General features: G+C 43.8%; 1 protein-coding gene across 2 annotated transcripts in view; it reads right to left on the bottom strand.

Moving 5' to 3' along the window:
* Positions 1–1866: 1866 nt before the first annotated feature.
* The window catches only part of LOC146797279 (SRSF protein kinase 3-like), a 144080-nt gene continuing 122360 nt past the window's right edge, over positions 1867–23586 (bottom strand). For both annotated transcript variants that reach the window (XM_085624248.1, XM_085624249.1), the window contains exons 9-12: positions 19473–19580; positions 15775–15844; positions 15562–15654; positions 1867–6526 (exon numbers count right to left, since the gene is read on the bottom strand). In XM_085624248.1, the coding sequence (XP_085480374.1) occupies positions 6342–6526; positions 15562–15654; positions 15775–15844; positions 19473–19580 (456 nt within the window). In that variant the 3' untranslated portion in view covers positions 1867–6341. The remainder of the gene's footprint in view (positions 6527–15561; positions 15655–15774; positions 15845–19472; positions 19581–23586) is intronic.

The following is a 23586-nucleotide window of genomic DNA, read 5'->3' as shown; positions in this document are numbered from 1 at the left end:
AAGCGGAGATAAAACCAGCACCCTATTTACAAGAGGTTGCTAACATGCATAATCGCATGTTAGCACCCCTTTTCCCAACGCCTCCCTTTGCATCCCTAAGGAGATGCAAAGTGGGCGTCACTGGGCGTACCCCAGATGCACTACCTTGTAAATATCGCTGATGTTTACATTGCAATATTTACAAGGCAGCCCACATGATTTTAGCACACATTAGATTTTGGCGAAAACTGCAGTTTTTGCCAAAATCTAACGTCTGCTAAAATCCTGACATAGGGGGTGGATTATGCTGATACGACCCTGTGGGACGTATCAGCAAGGTTATCGCCCTTTTGCAGGGAACATCGCTGGAAACCAGCGATGTTCCCTGCAAAACGGCAATAACCTCGCTATCTCTGGAATTTTTATCGCCCTGGAGTAACGCGCTGTTATTAACGCGCTACCAGGGCGATAAATGCCAGAGATAGCCTGCGATAATAAAATTATCACTAAGCACGGCCAGCGATAATTATCGCTGGCCGTTTTTAATATGCCCCTAAGTTTTTCTACAGTGCTTTCTCCGTTAATGCGCGTAACACGTTCACTGCCTTAGTTTCTTTGTAAAGGTGTTTCTTTGCAGTACATTTTCTCTGTAGTAATTTTTCTGTTGGAATGTTTCTTTGTAACAACTTTTCTCAGCAGTGGTTTCTCTGCAAAGGTGTTTTTCTATAACACTTTTTCTCTACAGTGGTTTCTCTGTGAAGGTGTTTTTCTATAACAATTTTTCTCTACAGTGGTTTCTCTGTGAAGGTGTTTTTCTGTAACAGTTTTTTTGGCAGTGGTTTCTCTGTGAAGGTGTTTTTCTATAACAATGTTTCTCAGCAGTGGTTTCTCTGCAAAGGTGTTTTCTGTAACAGTTTTTTCTGCAGTGGTTTCTCTGTGAAGGTGTTTTTCTATAACAACTTTTCTCAGCAGTGGTTTCTCTGCAAAGGTGTTTTTCTGTAACAGTTTTTTCTGCAGCGGTTTCTCTGTGAAGGTGTTTTTCTATAACAACATTTCTCTACAGTGGTTTCTCTGTGAAGGTGTTTTTCTGTAACAGTTTTTTCTGCAGTGGTTTCTCTGTGAAGGTGTTTTTCTGTAACAGTTTTTTCTGCAGTGGTTTCTCTGTGAAGGTGTTTTTCTATAACAACATTTCTCTACAGTGGTTTCTGTGTGAAGGTGTTTTCTGTAACAGTTTTTTCTGCAGTGGTTTCTCTGTGAAGGTGTTTTTCTATAACAACTTTTCTCAGCAGTGGTTTCTCTGCATATGTGTTTTTCTGTAACAGTTTTTTCTGCAGTGGTTTCTCTGTGAAGGTGTTTTTCTATAACAACTTTTCTCAGCAGTGGTTTCTCTGCATATGTGTTTTTCTGTAACAGTTTTTTCTGCAGTGGTTTCTCTGTGAAGGTGTTTTTCTATAACAACTTTTCCCAGCAGTGGTTTCTCTGCAAAGGTGTTTTTCTCTAACAGTTTCTTCTGCAGTGGTTTCTCTGTGAAGGTGTTTTCTGTAACAATTTTTCTCTACAGTGGTTTCTCTGCAGTAGTTTCTTTGTGAAGGTGTTTCTCTTTATCGAATTTTCTCTGCAGTGATGTCTTAGTAAAGGTATTCCTTATTATGAAACAGATCCATGAACCATAACTAGGTGAAAACACTGGACTAAAATATCTGGTTGGTAAAACATTTCTCGAGGGCACTGGAAACAAGAACTTCAATTTAAATAAGAAGTGGAGGCATTTTATGGAAATCAGCATTTGTTAGCAGCCGTTATTTCTTCGATGGGATATTAGTGAAGATGTCACAAGTCAACAACATCTGAGCTTCTCAACTTCTCACGGTATTCTGACTCAAGCCAAATGTTTTGTATTGTTTTATTTAAGAACACATACAATCATTTTCATAAGGTACAAAATAACATAGACACTGAGGTCGAGTTTAAGAATTCTTAGACTTCACATCATGATTTCTTCAAAAAAGCTGACGGCATCTTTGTACCTGTGTTAATGTAATACATAGACATCATGATTACCTTATTAAAACATGAACTTACTATGTAGGGATGGGATTTAAAAAACCTTTGAAAGGTTGCTCTTGTTTTTGTCTATATGCTTAATTAAATGCCCCTATTTTAACACACGAAGGGTCACTTATACTGTGGTGGGTGCCCACGGCCTGCCCGGTCAGCAGGCCACGCCTCCCCTCCCCAGGTAAAGTCCATCTGTCCTATCATGACGTTCCTTCTGGGCTGCAGAGGATCTTATGGCCTTATGAGCATACTTTGGTGCCGCAGTTCCACAGAGGCAAACGGCCCGATTCACAAAAGTAATCTGAGACAAAATCCTAACTTTACGACTAGGATTTTGTCTCAGTTGAACTTAAGTTTGACTTAAGTTTAACTTAAGACCAAAACTTAAATTTAACTGACACAAAATCCTAACTTTAGTACTCCTAAATGTCTTCTGTGAATACCGAAAGCCGTACAGTTAGGATTTTGTCTCAGATTACTTTTGTGAATCGGGCCCATAGACTTGGACCCGACTTGGCAAACTCTTTTTGATTTCCAGAAACAAGGCTCCTAATGGGAGAGGGGGAGCGGAGATGTTATTTCTAGGGGAAAACACACACAAATGGCCGTATCAGGTTCTCTCCTAGTACTCAAGTGTATTTCTGTTGTCTTCTGTGGGGGACTGCTTTTCCTGGCAGTTTCGCAGAGGAAAACGTAATGTGCAGTCCCGCCTTAAATTGGGTGGCCTTCTGCTGTACATTCCCTGGGCCTGTGGTGGATGGGCCATTGGTCTAAGGGTTAAAACGCCAGGTAAGATTCTAGAACTGGAAATTGGTGCTTCGCCGGCCTCTAAGTGAGACTGGTGAACTGGGACTTTACTGGGCGGGAGCCCTGTCGATTGACAGCAACACTCCCGCTCTGTCAAACTCTACAAGGATCCCTTGGGGACAATGATAAAGTGAGCACCTGTCCTGGATGTCTCATTTCAGTTCCTCAGAACGGCTAACATCCCGAACGCTTCATTTACAGCCACAGACTGTTCACTCTGTCATCACAGGGAAGAGATCACAGCACCGTCTTGTCCCCGGATGGAGAATGGTGGACCTGAAGAAGCAATCCCAGCCTGCACACATTGACAAGGGTGTGAGAAAATGGAATGTCGATTGGTGAAGACCAAGTTATAGCAATGCCTGGAGCGATGGTTGATTCTCTGTTCCTGACAATACTTTGTCTGTGGTACTAATTGTCAATGTAAACTTTGGCTGAGTCCAAGCAGGGAGTGCAATCTAATGACCTGCCCAACCACCTCGCGCAGTGACTCTTCTAAATTCCACCCTTCTTTCCTACTCAAAACCAAAATGGGACATATCAAATATCCATAATCTATGTTATTGTGTTCAAAACCTTCTCAGCTAAAAGTAATATTTCTGGAAGATTCAATCTTGCCATAAATTTAGCACCGAGACTTAAGTGCAACCCCCAAGAATGTCTGAAGTTCAGTAAGATGATTTTTGCAAATGTCTGTACATACCCACTCGCCTATGTGGACATCATACCTCCATGTCAATGCAAACAAAATGCCGATTGATTCTCCCAGACCTAAAGCACCCCATATTCCAGGTGACATTTTGTGGCATTATTGAATAATTGTAACACCCTCATTTACAAAACACCAACCAACGAGGCAGATACTTGTCTTGTGCAAGGATAATTGAATCTGGATTCCCTTCCTTATATCCTGCTCTTGAGGGGACTCGACTTTTAATTTTCCAAGTCTAAAATTAAAGCTATGCTCATTTGAAGTTCAAGATAGTATTTCTTTCCTTTCTAGCTATAAACCTGTCATAAAAATCAACCGGGTTGTAAGATATGCTTGCTGTGAAATGTATGCATTCTTGTAAATGGAAAAGGTGGTATTTAAAAGGTATTTATTTTTTCATTCCCTTGGTGGTATGAGATTTTCCCTTTCCTTTTCCACAAAAGCTTAATTTTGTCCCAATAGATTTGACACTTCACGTTGTAGATGTAAAAGATTTGACACTTCACGTTGTAGATGTAAAAGATTTGACACTTTGCATTGTAGATGTAAAAGATTTGACACTTCACGTTGTAGATGTAAAAAATTCACAAATGACCTACCTCATAAATATTAATGATGTAGGTCGCAATTTGCGACCCCCTAGGAATCTCAAAAATCACGAGGATGGTGGCCCGCTGGGATCAGAAGACCACCATGTCCGTGATTGCTTTTAAAAAAAGGCGGTTCTCCATAGCGACGGAAGGCGGTTCAGCGGCAGGACTAAACACTGCTCGCACGCGTTCACTGCGATTCACTCCAGCCTCCATTACCAAGGCGTACGTATAAGGACCTTCGCCCGGCCACCATTCCAATCGATCCTGACGGTTATTCAATACCCAGAACTCCACTGGATGGGTGTTTTTGCATCACATTGTGCCGACTCAGGCCTTCCTATACTAATTGCTAGGTTGCCATCTCATACTCTAGTCCTGATGAAGACACGCATTACGATTTAAGATCGCATACATAGGGTTGAAACGTCGACAGCATCTCGGCCCAGTTTAAGACTTCGCTTACAAAAAAACTTGAATTATTTCTAGCAGCAGTGTCATTGTTGTTTCTCATACTGGCCTTTTTATAATTGTGTACATATCTTTTCAATCACTTTGTATATACTACGCACTGATCGTGTCACTTATTTCACTATGTCACTTATCCACAATTCACTTTAAACTTTCACAGTTTTGGCAGCCTTGTTTGCTATAAAGAATTATATGAGTGAGAATATAAATGATGCAATTTATATAAAAATACCTTGCCACCCAACGAACTTGATTTCACTGTGGTTTGTATACCTTTGCTGTTTCTTATGTTCCGTTCAAATAATTTTCTTTTGATCATTTCTCTGTGGATTGATATAACCTGTTTTCGTATAAATTTAATTGTAATGCAAAGCAATTTTGTGGTCATACCCGACAGAACCATTGTACTTTTTATAATGCTTTTAAATAAAGCCATCTTTTTTTTTTGTAAAGCAGCCCGTTTTCCTTAAAGGAAAACGGGATGCTTTACAAAAGAGAAAATTAAAACTATTTCGGTCGCAAAACATTCATGAATACCGATGCGATTCGGTATTAGGAAGGGACGCCCTAAACACGCCCCTTCCAAATAGCGAATCGCAGGCCCATTTTGTGTTTCGATAACAGGTTACTGAATGGCAAAATAGGGTTTGCTGCATCAGAAAAGCATTTTTTTGCGTTCGCAAACGGCCGTTTCGTAGAATCGGCCGTTTGCGAAGGCAAAAAATGCTTGATGCATCTGGCCCTAAAGTCAGTATTTTGCTGATCCTTCATCCTTCGCAAGATCACATATAAGATTAAAACTATATATTTTCTATTACTTCATTCTCCTTTCCAGCTCTTGTGCTTCCATTGTCCAACCATTGCGAACATTGTTGTAACCAATAATAAAGCAACCACAATAGACTGACATTTCTGTAGGGACTAGTTAGAGGAGTTAAATTTCCCTAACTCAATCATTCTTATTTTCCAGAGATAGGAAGGGTGAAAATCTAGGTTGATGAACCTGGATTACACGTTTAGGTTAGACCCAGATATGTGCTGCAAGTGTTTCAACCAAGCTGGTCATCCCACAACCCTTTGAGCTTCTCCTTGTGGTAGCATGACAAGGCCCCCGTATGCAGAGCCGAGTAAGTGCCTTTGATGGGTTCTCCACATTGGTCCTGTTTCCGAGTGACTGCAGATCAGGATGGGTGGAATTCTAGTTTTGTCTTTGTCTGGGAGTGAGTGGAAGAGAAGTAACCTGGAGACAAGGAGATGAGCTATGGCGATACATTTCCAAATGGGAATCAAACGTGTAGAGCAGGGGTGACCAACTGCAGCCCTGGAGGGCCGGAATCATGCCAGGCTTCAAGCATTACTACGATCTAGGTTTAGAATTTCAGGTAGATCCATCGCATGTAAATTTATCTCACACCGATATCCAGGTAACTTGCTGTGGACGAGGAGCTGAGGGCAGACCTGGGACCCACTTGGTGTCTACTGTATTCTTTTCATAAAGTGCGGGTTGCAAAATCAGCCCCATAACATTCATAACAAAGAGAGTGTGATCATCTCAGGCAAAAGAATAAAAAACAAATCTTCCTCAGTTTGAAACAATCCCTAAAATCTGAATTTGTAGCACCTTTTTTGTAAATCTATTTCAAATGCCTATTACTATCCTGCTAAACCAGTTTCATGTTTTTTCACTGATATTTTGCAAACCAGTTCGGCCGGAAGACATTTTTTCACGAGTTGATCCAGGGGTGCTGGAGGCATTTTTCAGCGGTGGCCCTTTTCTCTGGCGCGTACGCCAGCATGGGCTGCAGGAAACCGGAGAACGGATCAGCCTCGGTCGACGGCCACTTGAACCTTCCCACCAAGGTGTCATACAGGCCACATGGGTAGAGGGAAGGGATCCGGAGCAGGTCACCTGTGAAAAACAAGCTGACATTGTTAAACTGTCCATGAAGGCAAACAATTGAGAAATATGTCTGCTGTGCAAGCGAGAGGTTTCAGTGTCTTAAAGCATTTCTGCAGCAGCCCTCAGAATGTACTGTTCATAGAGATGTTGTGGTGCCAGACTTAAACTGACCCTCACAGCCCCCCCCCCTCCATTTATATTTGTAGGCAGAGCCTGGCCTTTGCTCAGAGTATGTCCTGGGAGGAAACCAAATTTGGTGAACCATCCACATGTTTCTGTTGACCTAAGTCATCATAGGGAGTCTGCCACAGGGAACTCCAGCTCTCCTCTGGAGGACTGCGCCTGCGCGTGGACCCACCTTGCACTTCCCAAAGACCTATCCATGCACATTCAGTCAAATGGCCAGCAGGTGTCTCACCACTGCAGCTCTTGTCACAGCATTGACACAGTGGCGAAGGGAGCGCAGGACTTTGTGAGGAAAAAGCTGCTGATAGGCATGCAGGCCCGGCTGAGCATGCAGGACAAGGTGCCAGTGGGCAGGATGGGCTGAGGGTGCAGGAGTGACTGACAGCGTGCAGGACTGTGGATGGTGCAGGAGTGACTGACAGCATGCAGGTCTGTGGATGGTGCAGGAGTGACTGACAGCATGCAGGTCTGTGGATGGTGCAGGGGTGACTGACAGTGTGCAGGTCTGCTGATGGTGCAGGAGTGACTGAGCGTGCAGGTCTGTCTGTTGGTGCAGGAGGGACTGACTGGGTGCAGGTCTGGCTGAGGGTGCAGCAGTGACTGACAGCAGGAAGGTCTGGCTGACTGTGCAGGAGTGACTGACAGTGTGCAAGTCTGGCTGAGCGTGCAGGAGTGACTGCCATCTTGCAGCTGCAGCTGAGGGTGCAGGAGTGACAGAAAATGTGCAGCACTGGCTAAGGATGCAGAAGTGACTGACAGCATAGTATGCGGGTCTCCTGAGGGTGGAGGAGTGACTGACAGTATGCTGGTCTGTCTGATGGTGCAAGGTGACTGATAGCATGCAGGTGCTGCTGAGGATGCAGGAGTGATAGAAAGTGTGCAGCCCTGGCTGAGGATCCAGAAGTGACTGAAAGCAGCCAGCTCTGGCTGAGGATACAGGAGTGACTGATAGCAGCCAGCTCTGGCTGAGGATACAGGAGTGACTGATAGCAGCCAGCTCTGGCTGAGGATACAGGAGTGACTGACAGCGGGCAGGTCTGCTGATGGTGCAGGAATGACTGAGTGTGTGCATTGCTGACAGTGTGCAGACAGGGTTGAGGACATGAACCGTGCTGGTAATTGTGATCACGGTGTGACTGAGTCTGTGCACGGTTTTTCTGAGCACGGCTACGGCTCTGCCCATTGAGACAGCGTGTGCAAAGTGCACCATTGATTCCTAATTGTTTTGATCTGTCGAACAATCTCAAATGATTCCTACTGGATAGAAACAGTCTTTGAAAGGATGGATATCTCTAAATGGTAAATAGACATAATATCGAAAAAAAAATATCGAGTGGACAGAATATCGAGTTTTAAATATAGAATGGACAGAATATCGAATTGCTAAAATATAGTGGTGAAGAATATCGAAAAACAGGTAAGAAATATCGATTGCAATAATATAGAAGTAAGTAATATCGAGAGTCATAATATAGTTGTTAAAAATATCGAATTTTTTATAGTGTTTTAAGTGTTAGTATGTGTTAAAAGTATGTATTAATATTGTAATGTATGTTAGTATATTTATAAAGTAATGAATTTTATGTTATTTTATTTTTGTGTAATTTAATTCCGTAGCGGGTTTTGGGTTTATAGGGGAGTAGGGTGGGAAGTAATTTAATTATAGTACATTAAATAATTATTTATAGGAATTATTAAATATTTTAAATTTAATTTTGCGTTTTACTTCTGTAGCGGGTTGTGGGTTTATAGGGGAATAGGGTGGGAAGTAATTTAATTGTTATTAGTTAATTATTAATTGGTATTGAAAATTAATTGGTTGTTGATTAATTACTAATTGGTAAATAATTTGTATTAATTGGTAATTAATTTGTATTAATTGTTTAATTGATAATTATGTTAATTGTATTCATTTAATATTTGTAGCGGGTAGTGTGTTTATAGGGGAATATGGTGGGAAGTAATATAATTGTAAAAAATTAATTATTTAAATAATTTGTGTATATCGTTAATCAATATATTATCAATTAATGATTAATTGGTATTATTAGCATTTATTAATGTTTGTTATTGAAAAACAATTGGTTGTTAATTAATTATTAATAGGTAATTAATTAAACAAAAATATATTGGTATTTATAAATAATCAATTATTAAATCTTGTGTGATTGGTAATTAATTGTAATACTTGTTTTGGTATTAATAATTAATTAACCCTAGTTGCCACAATCATGGACAATTCCCCCGAGATTGAAGATTTCAATCTGGAAGAATTGGAAACGGCAATTACTCACCTTTCTACAGGAAAAGCGCCAGGCCTTGACAAGCTCCCAGGTGACCTCTTAAAGCATGAGGTAAAAATTTGGGCACCATACCTACTGGTATTGTTTAATGCTATCATCCATGGGATGGCGGTCCCTCCAACTTGGCTCGGGGCGGAGATTGTGCCCATTTTTAAAAGGGGTTCACCTCTGCTCCCTGCCAATTATAGACCGATCAGTCTGATTGACGTCCCACAGAAGCTTTTTGCGAGGCTTCTGTTGAACCGATTATTAGATTGGATCGAAGAAAGGGACATCTTAAGCCCCCTTCAGGCTGGCTTTCGCCAGAAGACTTCCACCATAGATCAGGTCTTTAGGCTGTCCCTCATACACTGGAAAACAATACAGCTGGAGGGTGGCAGTCTCTATACTGTATTTGTGGACCTAAGGGCAGCCTTCGACCTGGTCCCACGCGGTAAGCTCTGGGAAGTGTTGGCGAAAGTTGGGGTGCCAGATGATCTCTTGACCATGATCATCCGCCTCCATACAAATAGCTATGCTCGTGTGAGGTGTGGCAGATACGGAGCATTGTCAAATAGGTTCCCCGTTGACAGAGGGGTAAGACAGGGGTGCGTACTTGCACCAACCCTGTTCTGCCTCTTTGTCAACGGTGTCATTGATCACCTAAACGGGGTCCCCAATTCGGATGTCCCGAAGCTGGCGGGAAGGAGGGTCCCGGCAATTATGTTTGCGGATGATACCCTCCTTCTCTCCAAGTCACCGATGGGAATCCAGCGTGTGTTGGATGGATTTGGGGACTTCTGTAGGGAGCATGGACTCGAGATCAACACGTTAAAGACTAAATTTATGGCCTTTAATCCGCCACCCAGGTTTTGCCGCATTCCACGTATAGGGAATAACATACTTGAACGAGTAAACACCTTTGAATATCTTGGTGTTACCCTTAACGAGGAACTGGGGTGGGGTCCACACCAGGAGAAAGCCAGGATGAAATTAGTGCAACATACCAGTGGAATATTAAGGATGATAGGGAGGAACAGGTCGACCCTCAAACCCATAGGCCCACCCCTCCATATTTATAGAGTACAAGCCAGGGGAGCAGTCACATATGGCAGCGAACTATGGGGTCATAAAGTCTTGGTTAGTATGGGTAGGGAGGAGAACAGATTTCTCAGGCGCTTAACAGCTCTCCCTCCGAGTACACCCCTTGTGCCTCTAAGACTTGACCTGGGCATTAGACCTTTGGAGGAAGAGTTGGCGCTCCGTCCCGTGATCTATTGGCGCAGATTATGGACGGTGCCTGAATTGCTTCACTATAGACTGGGTCTCCAGGAAGTTCTTAGCCTCCCAAATGCGGGAAACATTCCTTGGCTTAAGTTTATAAGGAATAGTTTGGTGAGCTTGGGCCTTGACGCACATTGGAATGACCCTGGGAATGCATGTTCTGAGCTTCCTAAAAAAGCTCTTATTAAATTGTATTATGATTCCAAGGCTCCCTTACTTCGACCCTCAAAATTGTTTGGGTCGTTAACATATCAATTCCTTGACATGAAGACCACATATAGTTTTGAACCAGCCCTTGATAATGTTTACCCTGCAATAATAAGGAAGCTCTTTTTGCAATGGAGGCATGGATCCTTACCAATTCGTGCTTTTACTAGCCGCTGGTCTGCGTCGACATCCAGTATTTGCCCGGCATGCAGTGCAAACGATGAAACTGAGCTGCATTTAATATTCTTTTGTCCGGGCTATACTGAGGCACGCAGAAAATGGATCATCCCCATTTGCAGAAACCTGGGTTTTACCAGATGCCACGAAGCCTTTAGAGTTCTTAAATGTGAAATGACTGCACACATTGTGTTTTCTGTGGCAAAATTTCTGGGGGCTTTATGGCACAAACGGAAGCGGTTCCTAAATTTGGCAACATGATTTGACTTGTTCTCTGCTATTTAAGCACATGTCTGTATGTATTCGCTGGGAATCCAGCCTTGCGGCTGTATTAATAAGTTGTACCCATTCTTATTTTATTGTTCTTAAATGTTTTTTATTCATCTTATGCACTTTTATGGAGATTCTCCGAAATAAAGTTTTTCTTGACTTGACTTGAATTAATTAATTTTTAACAAAATATTAGTTTATTATTTTCCCTACTTTTGCACTTACTTGAGTGGGAATAGTAATTTTTACCCCTACGCTATCCTATGCTTTCCCTATTATTGTACTCTCTGGAGTGGGAATAGTAATTTTTACCCTACCGCTATCCAACGGTTTCCCTACTGTTGCACTCTCTGGAGTGGGAATAGTAATTTTTACCCTACCGCTATCCAATGCTTTCCCTACTGTTGCACTCTCTGGAGTGGGAATAGTAATTTTTATCCCTACGCTATCCAATGCTTTCCCTACTGTTGCACTCTCTGGAGTGGGAATAGTAATTTTTACCCCTACGCTATCCAACGCTTTCCCTACTGTTGCACTCACTGGAGTGGGAATAGTAATTTTTACCCCTACGCTATCCAACGCTTTCCCTACTGTTGCACTCACTGGAGTGGGAATAGTAATTTTTATCCCTACGCTATCCAACGCTTTCCCTACTGTTGCACTCACTGGAGTGGGAATAGTAAATTTTACCCTCCCGCTATCCAACGCTTTCCCTACTGTTGCACTCTCTGGAGTGGGAATAGTAATTTTTACCCTACCGCTATCCAATGCTTTCCCTACTGTTGCACTCTCTGGAGTGGGAATAGTAATTTTTATCCCTACGCTATCCAATGCTTTCCCTACTGTTGCACTCTCTGGAGTGGGAATAGTAATTTTTACCCCTACGCTATCCAACGCTTTCCCTACTGTTGCACTCACTGGAGTGGGAAAAGTAAATTTTACCCTCCCGCTATCCAACGCTTTCCCTACTGTTGCACTCTCTGGAGTGGGAATAGTAATTTTTATCCCTACGCTATCCAACGCTTTCCCTACTGTTGTACTCTTTGGAGTGGGAATAGTAATTTTTACCCCTACGCCATTAGACGTTTTCTCTACTGTTGTAATCACTGGAGTGGGAATAGTAAATTTTGAACTCCCGCTATCCAATGCTTTCCCTACTGTTGCACTCTCTGGAGTGGGAATAGTAATTTTTACCCCTACGCTATCCAACGCTTTCCCTACTGTTGCACTCACTGGAGTGGGAATAGTAATTTTTACCCCTACGCTATCCTATGCTTTCCCTATTATTGTACTCTCTGGAGTGGGAATAGTAATTTTTACCCTACCGCTATCCAACGGTTTCCCTACTGTTGCACTCTCTGGAGTGGGAATAGTAATTTTTACCCTACCGCTATCCAATGCTTTCCCTACTGTTGCACTCTCTGGAGTGGGAATAGTAATTTTTATCCCTACGCTATCCAATGCTTTCCCTACTGTTGCACTCTCTGGAGTGGGAATAGTAATTTTTACCCCTACGCTATCCAACGCTTTCCCTACTGTTGCACTCACTGGAGTGGGAAAAGTAAATTTTACCCTCCCGCTATCCAACGCTTTCCCTACTGTTGCACTCTCTGGAGTGGGAATAGTAATTTTTATCCCTACGCTATCCAACGCTTTCCCTACTGTTGTACTCTTTGGAGTGGGAATAGTAATTTTTACCCCTACGCCATTAGACGTTTTCTCTACTGTTGTAATCACTGGAGTGGGAATAGTAAATTTTGAACTCCCGCTATCCAACGCTTTCCCTACTGTTGCACTCTCTGGAGTGGGAATAGTAATTTTTATCCCTAAGCTATCCAACGCTTTCCCTACTGTTGCACTCTCTGGAGTGGGAATAGTAATTTTTACCCCTACGCTATCCAACGCTTTCCCTACTGTTGCACTCACTGGAGTGGGAAAAGTAAATTTTACCCTCCCGCTATCCAACGCTTTCCCTACTGTTGCACTCTCTGGAGTGGGAATAGTAATTTTTATCCCTACGCTATCCAACGCTTTCCCTACTGTTGTACTCTTTGGAGTGGGAATAGTAATTTTTACCCCTACGCCATTAGACGTTTTCTCTACTGTTGTAATCACTGGAGTGGGAATAGTAAATTTTGAACTCCCGCTATCCAACGCTTTCCCTACTGTTGCACTCTCTGGAGTGGGAATAGTAATTTTTATCCCTACGCTATCCAACGCTTTCCCTACTGTTGCACTCTCTGGAGTGGGAATAGTAATTTTTACCCCTACGCTATCCAACGCTTTCCCTACTGTTGCATTCTCTGGAGTGGGAATAGTAATTTTTACCCTCCCGCTATCCAACGCTTTCCCTACTGTTGCATTCTCTGGAGTGGGAATAGTAAATTTTTACCCTACCGCTATCCAACGCTTTCCCTACTGTTGCACTCACTGGAGTGGGAATAGTAAATTTGACACTCCCGCTATCCAACGCTTTCCCTACTGTTGCACTCTCTGGAGTGGGAATAGTAATTTTTATCCCTACGCTATCCAATGCTTTCCCTACTGTTGCACTCTCTGGAGTGGAAATAGTAATTTTTACCCCTACGCTATCCAACGCTTTCCCTACTGTTGCACTCACTGGAGTGGGAATAGTAAATTTTACCCTCCCGCTATCCAACGCTTTCCCTACTGTTGCACTCTCTGGAGTGGGAATAGTAATTTTTACCCTCCCGCTATCCAACGCTTTCCCTACTATTGCACTTACTGGAGTGGTAATAGTAAATTTTACCCGCCCGCTATCCTACGCAGAAAATATTGAATATTTTTAATAAATATTACGTTAATATATATGTATTAATTATTTTTTTTACTTACATTAATTATTTATTAATTTTAATGTTATTTAAGTATTTTTAAGTATGTGTCAGTTAATTATATGTATTATTTCATTAATTTTACATTACTTTTAAAACATTTACAAAATTTGATATTTTGACTAACTATATTATTTACAACGATATTTTGGATTCTATATTTTTGTACTTTCCTGTTTGGAGATAGGGAGTCGATATTTTGGTATTCTATATGTTGGCATCGATATTTTTGTAAGTCTATATTTTTGTAGTCGATATTATGTCAGTGATCCCTCTAAATGTCGCAATCTTATGAATCTCATGACACACTAGGAATTTCAAACCGGATTTGACAGATTTGGATGTGGAGGGAGGCAGCCTTGCCAGATATTTACAGTAACATTTTGGAGATCTAAGATGAGAAAGAGACAGCCTTGGACACCCTTGACCAGTGGGACCTTCTGGCTGTGTAAGAACAAGTGGGTTAGAACAGGATTTCCTTCCTTTTGTCCCCAAAGGCTCCCTTCTCTGCTTGACTGGAACATTTCCAGACTCCTGTGTGGATTGTCCCCCTCCTGCACGGGTTTCCGCCGCTCCCTCTGGTGGTATCTTCTACTTCCTGGCTCTCCTGACCAGAGGTCCCCAGCTGTGGCATGTGCCACAGGAGTGTGTGCTCCCAGCTCCTGAGTCTTTCTACAGCCACAAATTTTCTCCCACCTGAGAGAGGCCGCCCAGCTCTACTCGGGAAATGAAGGAGCCTCATGGCGCGACCGCCGGTCACCTGGGCCACCACCGTGGAGCTGCCAAGCAGTAGAGATTGTGGAGGAACCTCAGTTGGCAGCGTTTACATGCGAATGCGCAACCATTTCATGAGCTGCCCAGTGGCTTGGGTTGCGCTTGCTTCAGGTGGCCTTTAAATTCAATGGATATGTGCCTTCTGAGGTAGTACAGCTTTCTAATACTCAGAGGAAAACTCAGTACTGAATGAGGGGAAAGTGGCTGAAGATTTTTGATGCCAAAACTGAACCTTTTCCTGTATGTTTGCGCACATTTGCAAATTATAAGTTTGTGAAAATACACTTTGTGAGTCAGTATTTGTTTTACATTGATGTCGCCCTGTGCATCCTACGTTTTATTTTAAGCAATGCACACCACCCACACGTCCAGATACAAAACCTGTCTACATTCAAAACATTAAGAAGTCACAAAACTGTATGTCGATGGCCCAGACCCGTGGAAGGCAAATTGTAGGATTTCACGATATGAGCTTAGAAGCACTAAACCTGAAAACACCCAACGTCTGCTTCAAATATTACATTTAAACACGTCTTCCCTTTACAAATACACTTAAAGTAGTGGTGGAAGGTAAACTCCGCTCCTCTGGCAAAGTTTGCCCACTCTACGCTCCGCTTAGAGCGGAGAGTTGTGGAAAAACGTCACCAACTGCTGTGTTGCGTGGTTTTTTCATATTTTGCGGCTCACCAAAGGTACGTTGGTGAGTACGAGCGATAAAATCAAGGGCTAGACCACCTCCCGGTGAGATTTCTCAATGCAGGCAGTCACAGCATCGCTACCGCTCGGATTGAGAAAGCTGCAGCTCGAATAGAAAATCTACCCAAGCGGCAGGAAGAAGCCGCGACCTCTGGCACGCTGCGCGATGTCGGTTGCGCTGATGGTAGAAATCAGTGTGTGCAGCTTGACGTAGCGCAACGCCAACGCTTGCGTAACTCTATGGAACTCCGCAGAGTGACACTCTTCTGTCCGGGCCTCACCTAAAGCCAGGGAATTGACAGATTCCTCATACCTTGTCTGTTGAAAAATGTTGGTGAATTTGTCCCAGACAAAGCAATTTTGGGTGGGATCCGTCCAAGAAGTTCTATGATGCAAGCTAAGTGATCTGAAAGGGCAAAAGAAAGGAAAGGAGAACATGACATGCATGTCTAAAAGGTACAGGGAAAATAATATTTTTGCACATAAGCATATTTGAGCAAAGTTCAGAGTTAAAAAGAAGTCATACCATCATTTCTGGAGAACGCCTTCCCCGCTTGAGGTTCAAACAGGTATGAAGCAGTGGCCATTTCAAATGCCTGGAACGGTAAGATGTTACTAAACCTTTCTCATCTGACGACCTCGTTCCACCTCCCCTCAAAGAACCAATATTTCACTTTTATAACATTGAAGTTCTTGCCTTCTGCAGGAGATACTACGCATGCTGTACTTTACATTTCACCTTATTGGAAATCATTCGGGTACCCTGCATAAGTTCACAGTGATGCTCAGATCCCTCTAGTCCAACAACCAGATTACCTCTACTTCTGCGGCTTTCGGAGTCGCATGATGATGAACGACCATTGGATGTGGAGCAACATGTACAAGATGAAATCAAGCGAAACAGAAGCAGTACTCTGTGGTGGGCCCTCTGTTGTACCCTACCCAACACCCAAAGCATGGCACTTGGGGTCTATTGGGCGATGAGCTGTTCATGGACCCTCCTGCGTCAGCCATTGTAGATCCCTCCTACACCATTTCAACACCTTGAGGCGTTAGTTTTCTCTCTGGCAGGCATTAACTACTTTTCAATTCTGGACCCTCGAACAACTGTGGATTTTGCGGCAATAGTCTGGGTAGCCTCCAAATACGTATAAATCACAATGGGGAGAAGAAGCCTACCACATACTCATGTTGTAAGGAGGGTCCCCATTTTTAAAGCCCAGCTGGAGAGGGGCCTGGCAGCCCTTCATACACATGCTGGAGAGATGATGTGGTTTATGGAGTGTCAGATGTCAGACTCAGCAGAGACTTGTAGAAGGAGCCTGCACCACCCTCCGCGTGCACTAAAAATACAACTTGCACTCTGCTCTGGGACCATGAAACAGAAATGAATCAATTTTTTACATAATGGTTTGTAATTTAAGGTTAAAGTTGACAAAAATAGAAATAAGTATTTAAACATTCATAAGCGAGTGAATTAAAGGTGTATCTTCCTACCTCTCTGATTTCATTTATACTAAGCTGACGTTGGGCTTAATTTAGACTTTGCAGACAGTTTAGAAGTTCCATTGGATGTAATGCACTTGTAATCTGGCAGACGGGAAAGCCATCATGTTTGCGATCAGGGTCGGACAGGACAGAAAACAAGGGACGGACACCAAAATAAAAATGGCCTCGATTAGCGAACCAGATAGCTATAAAAGTGGCCCACGTTTATAAATGAGGCCAGTTTTTTCTCGTAATTGCACGCTGTATGTGTATTTTGCAAGGTAGGTCAGACTGAATGCATTTTTCTTTGCTGCAGGTAATGTTTGTGGTAATATCAGGGAAATCAACAGTAAAAACAAGCCCAACAACCTCATAAAACAGGCCCAAAAACTGCTAAAAAACCGACTCACACTCCGATCTGTCAGACCAGCCTACCGGGATCGCGCTACAGGCCAGTTCAACCCTGTTTGGGATGGAGTAACCCATCTGGTGAATTCTAAGTCATATCGCTAAAGACTGGAAACGCAGTGCTTGGTCTCCTGTTTAACGCGGTCAACTGTGTGTGACTTGATTTAACTCTAATTAGAACATTGTAATGCTGGAAGCTCCTTTGAAACCAATGGAGTGCTCCGGGCTTATAATGACTTGTATGAGCCCGGAGCTCCAACATTCCAATGTTTCTTTGTTCACAGCTCTGGCTTTGAAAAAAGGCTTCAGGGAGCCTGAGGGGATTTGAATCCCCTTGCGCTCCCTGAAGGCTTTGTTTTATTTGTTAGAACATTCTGCCCTCTAGTGGCAGAATGTTCTAATAGCCTTATAGCCCTTCGTAGCGGGCTATACCGGTCATTAAAGTGCAGCTGCTTTGTTAAAGTCCCTCGCCTTCGGCCCGGGCCTTCAACGATGCAGCGGGCCTTTAATAGACGGTATAGCCCGCTACGGCGGGCTATAAGGCTATATTGAATTGCAACATAGGTTAAATGGAATGAATTTTTTTTTTTAAAACAAACAAATTAAATCTGATCATTAAAAACCCAAAGATAAATTGTTGTGATGCAGAGAAAAAGAAATGGTACTGGGTAATGGGAACTTGAATTCTAGAAGAGGTAAAACACAGTGTTTATTGGGAACTTACCGGTGGTAGGTCCATACCATGCATGCGGTGCAGTGGGTCGTGGTACTTACTGTGCATGCAGTGCACAATATGGTGGTCCTTCCCATGCACAGAGTCTACCAACTGATTGTCCGTACCATGCCTGCAGTACACCAGGTTGTGGTTCTTACTATGCACGCAGTACACTGGATGGTGGGCCTTACCATGCACGCAGTACACTGGATGGTGGTCTTTACCATGTACACATTTCACCGGTTCATGGTCCTTACCATGCACGCTGTACACTGGATGGTGGGCCTTACCATGCACGCAGTACACTGGATGGTGGTCTTTACCATGTACACATTTCACCGGTTCATGGTCCTTACCATGCACGCTGTACACTGGATGGTGGGCCTTACCATGCACGCAGTACACCGGATGGTGGTCTTTACCATGTACACATTTCACCGGTTCATGGTCCTTACCATGCACGCAGTACACTGGATGGTGGGCCTTACCATGCACACAGTACACCGGATGGTCGTCTTTACCATGTACACATTTCACCGGTTCATGGTCCTTACCATGCACGCAGTACACTGGATGGTGGTCCTTACCCTGTGTGAAGTACACTGGATGGTGGTCTTTACCATGCACACAGTACACCAGATGGTGGTCTTTACCATGCATGTAGTACATCAAATGGAGGTTCTTACCATGAATGTAGTACACAACGGATGGTGGTCATTACCATGCACACAGTGCACCGAGTCATGGTCCTTACCATGCATGCAGTGCACCGAATGGTGGTCCTTACCATGCATGCAGTGCCCCGAATGGTGGTCCTTACCATGCATGCAGTGCCCCGAAAGGTGGTCCTTACCATGCACCAGGTACACCGGATGGTGGTCCTTACCATGCACGCAGTACACCGAATGGTGGTCCTTACCATGCACGCAGTACTCCGAATGGTGGTCCTTACCATGCATGCAGTGCCCCGAATGGTGGTCCTTACCATGCACCAGGTACACTGGATTGTGGTCCTTACCATGCATGCAGTGCACCGGATGGTGGTCCTTACCATGCACGCAGTGCACCAGATGGTGGTCCTTACCATGCATGCAGTGCACCGGGCCATGGTCCTTATCATGCATGCAGTACACCGGATTGTGCTCCTTACCATGCGTGCAGTGTACCAAATGGTGGTCCTTACCATGCAAGCAGTGCACCGGGCCATGGTCCTTACCATGCACGCAGTGCACCAGATGGTGGTCCTTACCATGCATGCAGTGCACCGGGCCATGGTCCTTATCATGCATGCAGTACACCGGATTGTGCTCCTTACCATGCATTCAGTGTACCAAATGGTGGTCCTTACCATGCACGCAGAACACCGGATGGTGGTCCTTACCATGCACGCAGTGCACCGGATGGTGGTCCTTACCATGCATGCAGTGCACAGGATGGTGGTCCTTACCATGCACGCAGTACACCGGATGGTGGTCCTTACCATGCACGCAGTGCACCGGGCCATGGTCCTTACCATGCATGCAGTACACCGGATTGTGCTCCCTTACCATGCATTCAGTGTACCAAATGGTGGTCCTTACCATGCACGCAGTACACCGGATGGTGGTCCTTACCATGCATGCAGTGCTCCATATATCTGCTGGAGTGCTGTATCCTGATCCCAGTAGAACTTCTAGAGCCCGGTACTGCTGTGTTTGGATCTCCTCCGAGAAAGGTTTGTACTGAAACAAAATACACTGGTTAAGGCATAACCACAGTAGTCCCGGTCCAAAGAATACCCCCAGTGTGAGTTTAGAACAATATCCGCAACTAGTGAATAATCCTAGAGAGTACCAGGAATGAGTAAATGAACAAGAAAGAGCAACTAAGAAGATACTGAGGTTCATTAGAAAAAAGAATGAGATACAAAAAGGACTGAGATGCAGATTGTCTAAAGGAAGGTGAGTGCAAGGCAGATGGTGGTCAGGATCTGGGATTCTAAGTGAAGGAGTTTGGGAGACTGTTTGTGGTGAGATGCCGAGGTTCTTGTGGAAGGATTTGAGAGGCAGATAGTGGTGAGACACAGGGGTTCTGATGGAATGAGTCTGAGAGGCAGATCGTGGTAAAAAGTTCCAATCCTGGGGGGAGGGTTTTGAGAGGCAGATCGTGGTGAGATAAGGGGGGTTCTGGGGAGTGAGTCGAGGAGGTAGACCATAGTGAGATGCTAGTGTGCTGGTAAAGGAGTCTGAGAAACTGGTCTTGGTCAGACGCCAAGGTTCTGGGGAACGAGTTTGAGATGTAGATCATGGTGATGTGTGGAGGTTCTGTGGAAGGAGGCAAATTGTGATGAGACACCAAGATCATGTGGAAGGAGTTTGAGAGGGAGATCGTGGTGAGATGCTGAGGTTCTGGCGAAGGAGTCTGAGAGGCAGATCTTGGTGAGGCGCCAATGTTCTGAGGAAGGAGTTTGAGAAGCAGATTGAGTTGAGACACTGGGTTCAGTGGAGGAGTTTGAGAGGCAGATTGAGGACAGATGACGGGATCTGGAGGAAGGAGTTTCAGAGGCAAATCATGATTAGATCTTGAGGTTATGGGGGAAGGAGTCTGAGAGGGATATCATGGTGAGACACTGGATTATATGGAAAGAGTTTGAGAGGCGGATCATGGTGAGATGCTGTGGTTCTAAGGGAAGGAGTCTTAGAGGTGGATCATGGCAAGCTGCTGTGGTTCTAAGGGAAGGAGTCTTAGAGGTGGTTCATGGCGAGAGGCTGTGGTTCTAAGGGAAGGAGTCTGAGAGGTGGATCATGGCGAGATGCTGTGGTTCTAAGGGAAGGAGTCTGAGAGGTGGATCATGGCGAGATACTGTGGTTCTAAGGGAAGGAGTCTGAGAGGTGGATCATGGCGAGAGGCTGTGGTTCTAAGGGAAGGAGTCTTAGAGGTGGATCATGGCGAGATACTGTGGTTCTAAGGGAAGGAGTCTTAGAGGTGGATCATGGCGAGATACTGTGGTTCTAAGGGAAGGAGTCTGAGAGGTGGATCATGGCGAGATACTGTGGTTCTAAGGGAAGGAGTCTGAGAGGTGGATCATGGCGAGATACTGTGGTTCTAAGGGAAGGAGTCTGAGAGGTGGATCATGGCGAGATACTGTGGTTCTAAGGGAAGGAGTCTTAGAGGTGGATCATGGCGAGATACTGTGGTTCTAAGGGAAGGAGTCTTAGAGGTGGATGATCGCATAATGCCACAGTACAGTTGGTAGATGAGCAGGAGACATAAAGTGGTGAAGTGCAGGAGCTAGGCAGAAGGTGATTGAGGGAGGGAAGAAGGTGGAAGATGATAAAATACAATAAAGAATACGTGCTAGCTAATGCTTCATTTTAAATTAGATTACCAATAATGAAGAACTCATAATATAGAATTCCATAATGTTAAAAACATAGCATCAGCCATAACTGTCACACTTAACAAACCACTCGCCCTTACGCTTTCTCTGACCGTAACCAACCCTACTACTAGCCGTAGCATAACTGTAACCCTAAACTTACTGTAGTAATTACACAACTTCGTATGTGTAATCTAGATGAGTTTATTTCATATCGACGTCCTCAGCAAAGCAGCTCCTTACATGACGCTGCCACCACAGTAATGCAGCCGACCCAGAACACTGGGAATTAAGCAATCTAAGTTCTGTCTGGACATTCCAGCTCACATACTAATCTCTTAGCAGTATGTGAATTAACTCTACACTTACCCTAATGCTAACATTGTCCCTTTGTATTTACTGTACCCCAACCCTCACCTTACTCTAACCTTAACCTGAACACTGCTACTTAGAATAACCTAACCATATGCTTAATTTCTGCCGGTGCTTGCAGATCGTGGACACAGGCGCTCATATTTGGGGACCGGGCATTAATTTTCATCATCAGACTTAGGTCCAGAGCAAGAAACAGACAGGCAGAAAGGAAAACAGTGACAAGGGGAGAAATCCGAACAGGGATGAAAAAGAGCCTGCAAGATTGAGATAAAAAGCCAGGAATAGTTGGGTGGTGGAAGAAAAAGGCATGAGGTGGAATCAAGACTAGGCCTGGGCAGAATTTCGATTACACCTAATGAATTGGAGTCATTTTAGTAATTCTACGTTACTGTTTGACACGGAATTACCAATAATGATGCAGTTACTCCTGCTCGCACAATTACTCTTTTCGCATAATTCAAGTGTAATCGTGCAGGATTTTTAGGTATTGCCATGTGATTACGCTCCACAGAAATACGAAAGTTATGCCCATTCCTAAGCAAGACCAGCTAGCCTTGGTAATTGGCAACCACCGCATTCGACAGCACCGGCCACGGGCTACTACAGAAAAAGGTTTGTCCCCTGCACATATTTGGTTTTACATTTTCTATTCACTGTCGAGCCATAACCCTCTGCTTTCCATTATGTTTTACATTTACTTCAACCCTTACCCTACCCTAGCCTCACCACTAACACTGTCCCTTAAACCTACTTAACCTATATGCAATCCCTACTAGGAACTTAATCATAGCCTGAAATCTAACCCTAAACCAAATACTAATCCATTCCTCTCACACTTCCCCTAACACTAGTCCTTACCCCAATCCTTGCTGTGATCCTACCCTAATCATGACCCTTGTGCCAACCTTAACCTTAAAGCTGCTTGTACACCCATTATGGCCCCAGCAGGCGATCTGCCCGCCTACCAGGATGGTCCTAGCCATGTTTCTGTAACCTGCCACTCTGGTGGAGCATGTATGATGAAAGTGCTTCAGTAGACATAGCGGGCACACTTTAAGCAAAATGAAAACACTCTCTGTGGCTCCATTTCGTTGTAGCCAACTTGGCCTCTTTTGTTTTACAGAAGCAAACCCAGGAAGCAAGACTTTGTTTGGTGAAACAAAAAAGAAATATCCCTGCTTGTGTAGACATCGTTGTTAATTGTAGGTCTGGGCAGAAAAGTGAACATAAGAAACTTGGTAGTTCCCCTACCATTAAATGACATTGAGAAACTGAAGGTTTTGTCAATGCGGGAGCTTTGCTCATTTATTGGGGGGGGGTTCTCATTCTTCCAAACCCCGATGAGACCCTAATACCACCTGTAGCCATAACCCTACCCCAAAAAGGAACCTAACTCTAGCCATAAGGTCTCTAACATTTCTTTAATCTTTAACCTAAGCCTCCTTCTACCTCTAACCTAACCCTAATTGAATCCTGACCTAAAAACTATCCCTTATAAGCGGCCGAACATTAACCCTTACCCGAATACTAACTCTCAACCGAACATCAACCCTTAACTGAACACTAACGGTTACCTGAACACTAACTATTACCCAAGAACTAGCTTTTATCCTAGCAATAAACCTCACCCAAATGTTGACCCTTACTTGAACACTGTTAGTAAACACTAACACCAACGCTTACCCGAACTCTAACCCTAAACTGAGCACCAACACTAACCTAACAACTAACCCTTACACAAACACTAACACTTACCTGAACTCTAACCCTAAACTGAACATGAACACTGACCTAACAACTAACCCTTACACAAACAGTGACACTAACGCTTACCCGAACAATAACCCTTAGCCAATTACTAACACTAAACTAACAACTAACCCTTACACAAACACTAACACTAATGCTTACCCAAACAATAAGCCTAAACTGAACACCTACACTAACCTAACAGCTAACCCTTACACAAACTTTAACACTAATGCTTACCCAAA

This window comes from Triturus cristatus, chromosome 9 (genome assembly GCF_964204655.1).
Source record: "Triturus cristatus chromosome 9, aTriCri1.1, whole genome shotgun sequence".
Taxonomy (NCBI): Eukaryota; Metazoa; Chordata; class Amphibia; order Caudata; family Salamandridae; genus Triturus; species Triturus cristatus.
This window is presented reverse-complemented; position numbering and strand designations above follow the sequence as displayed.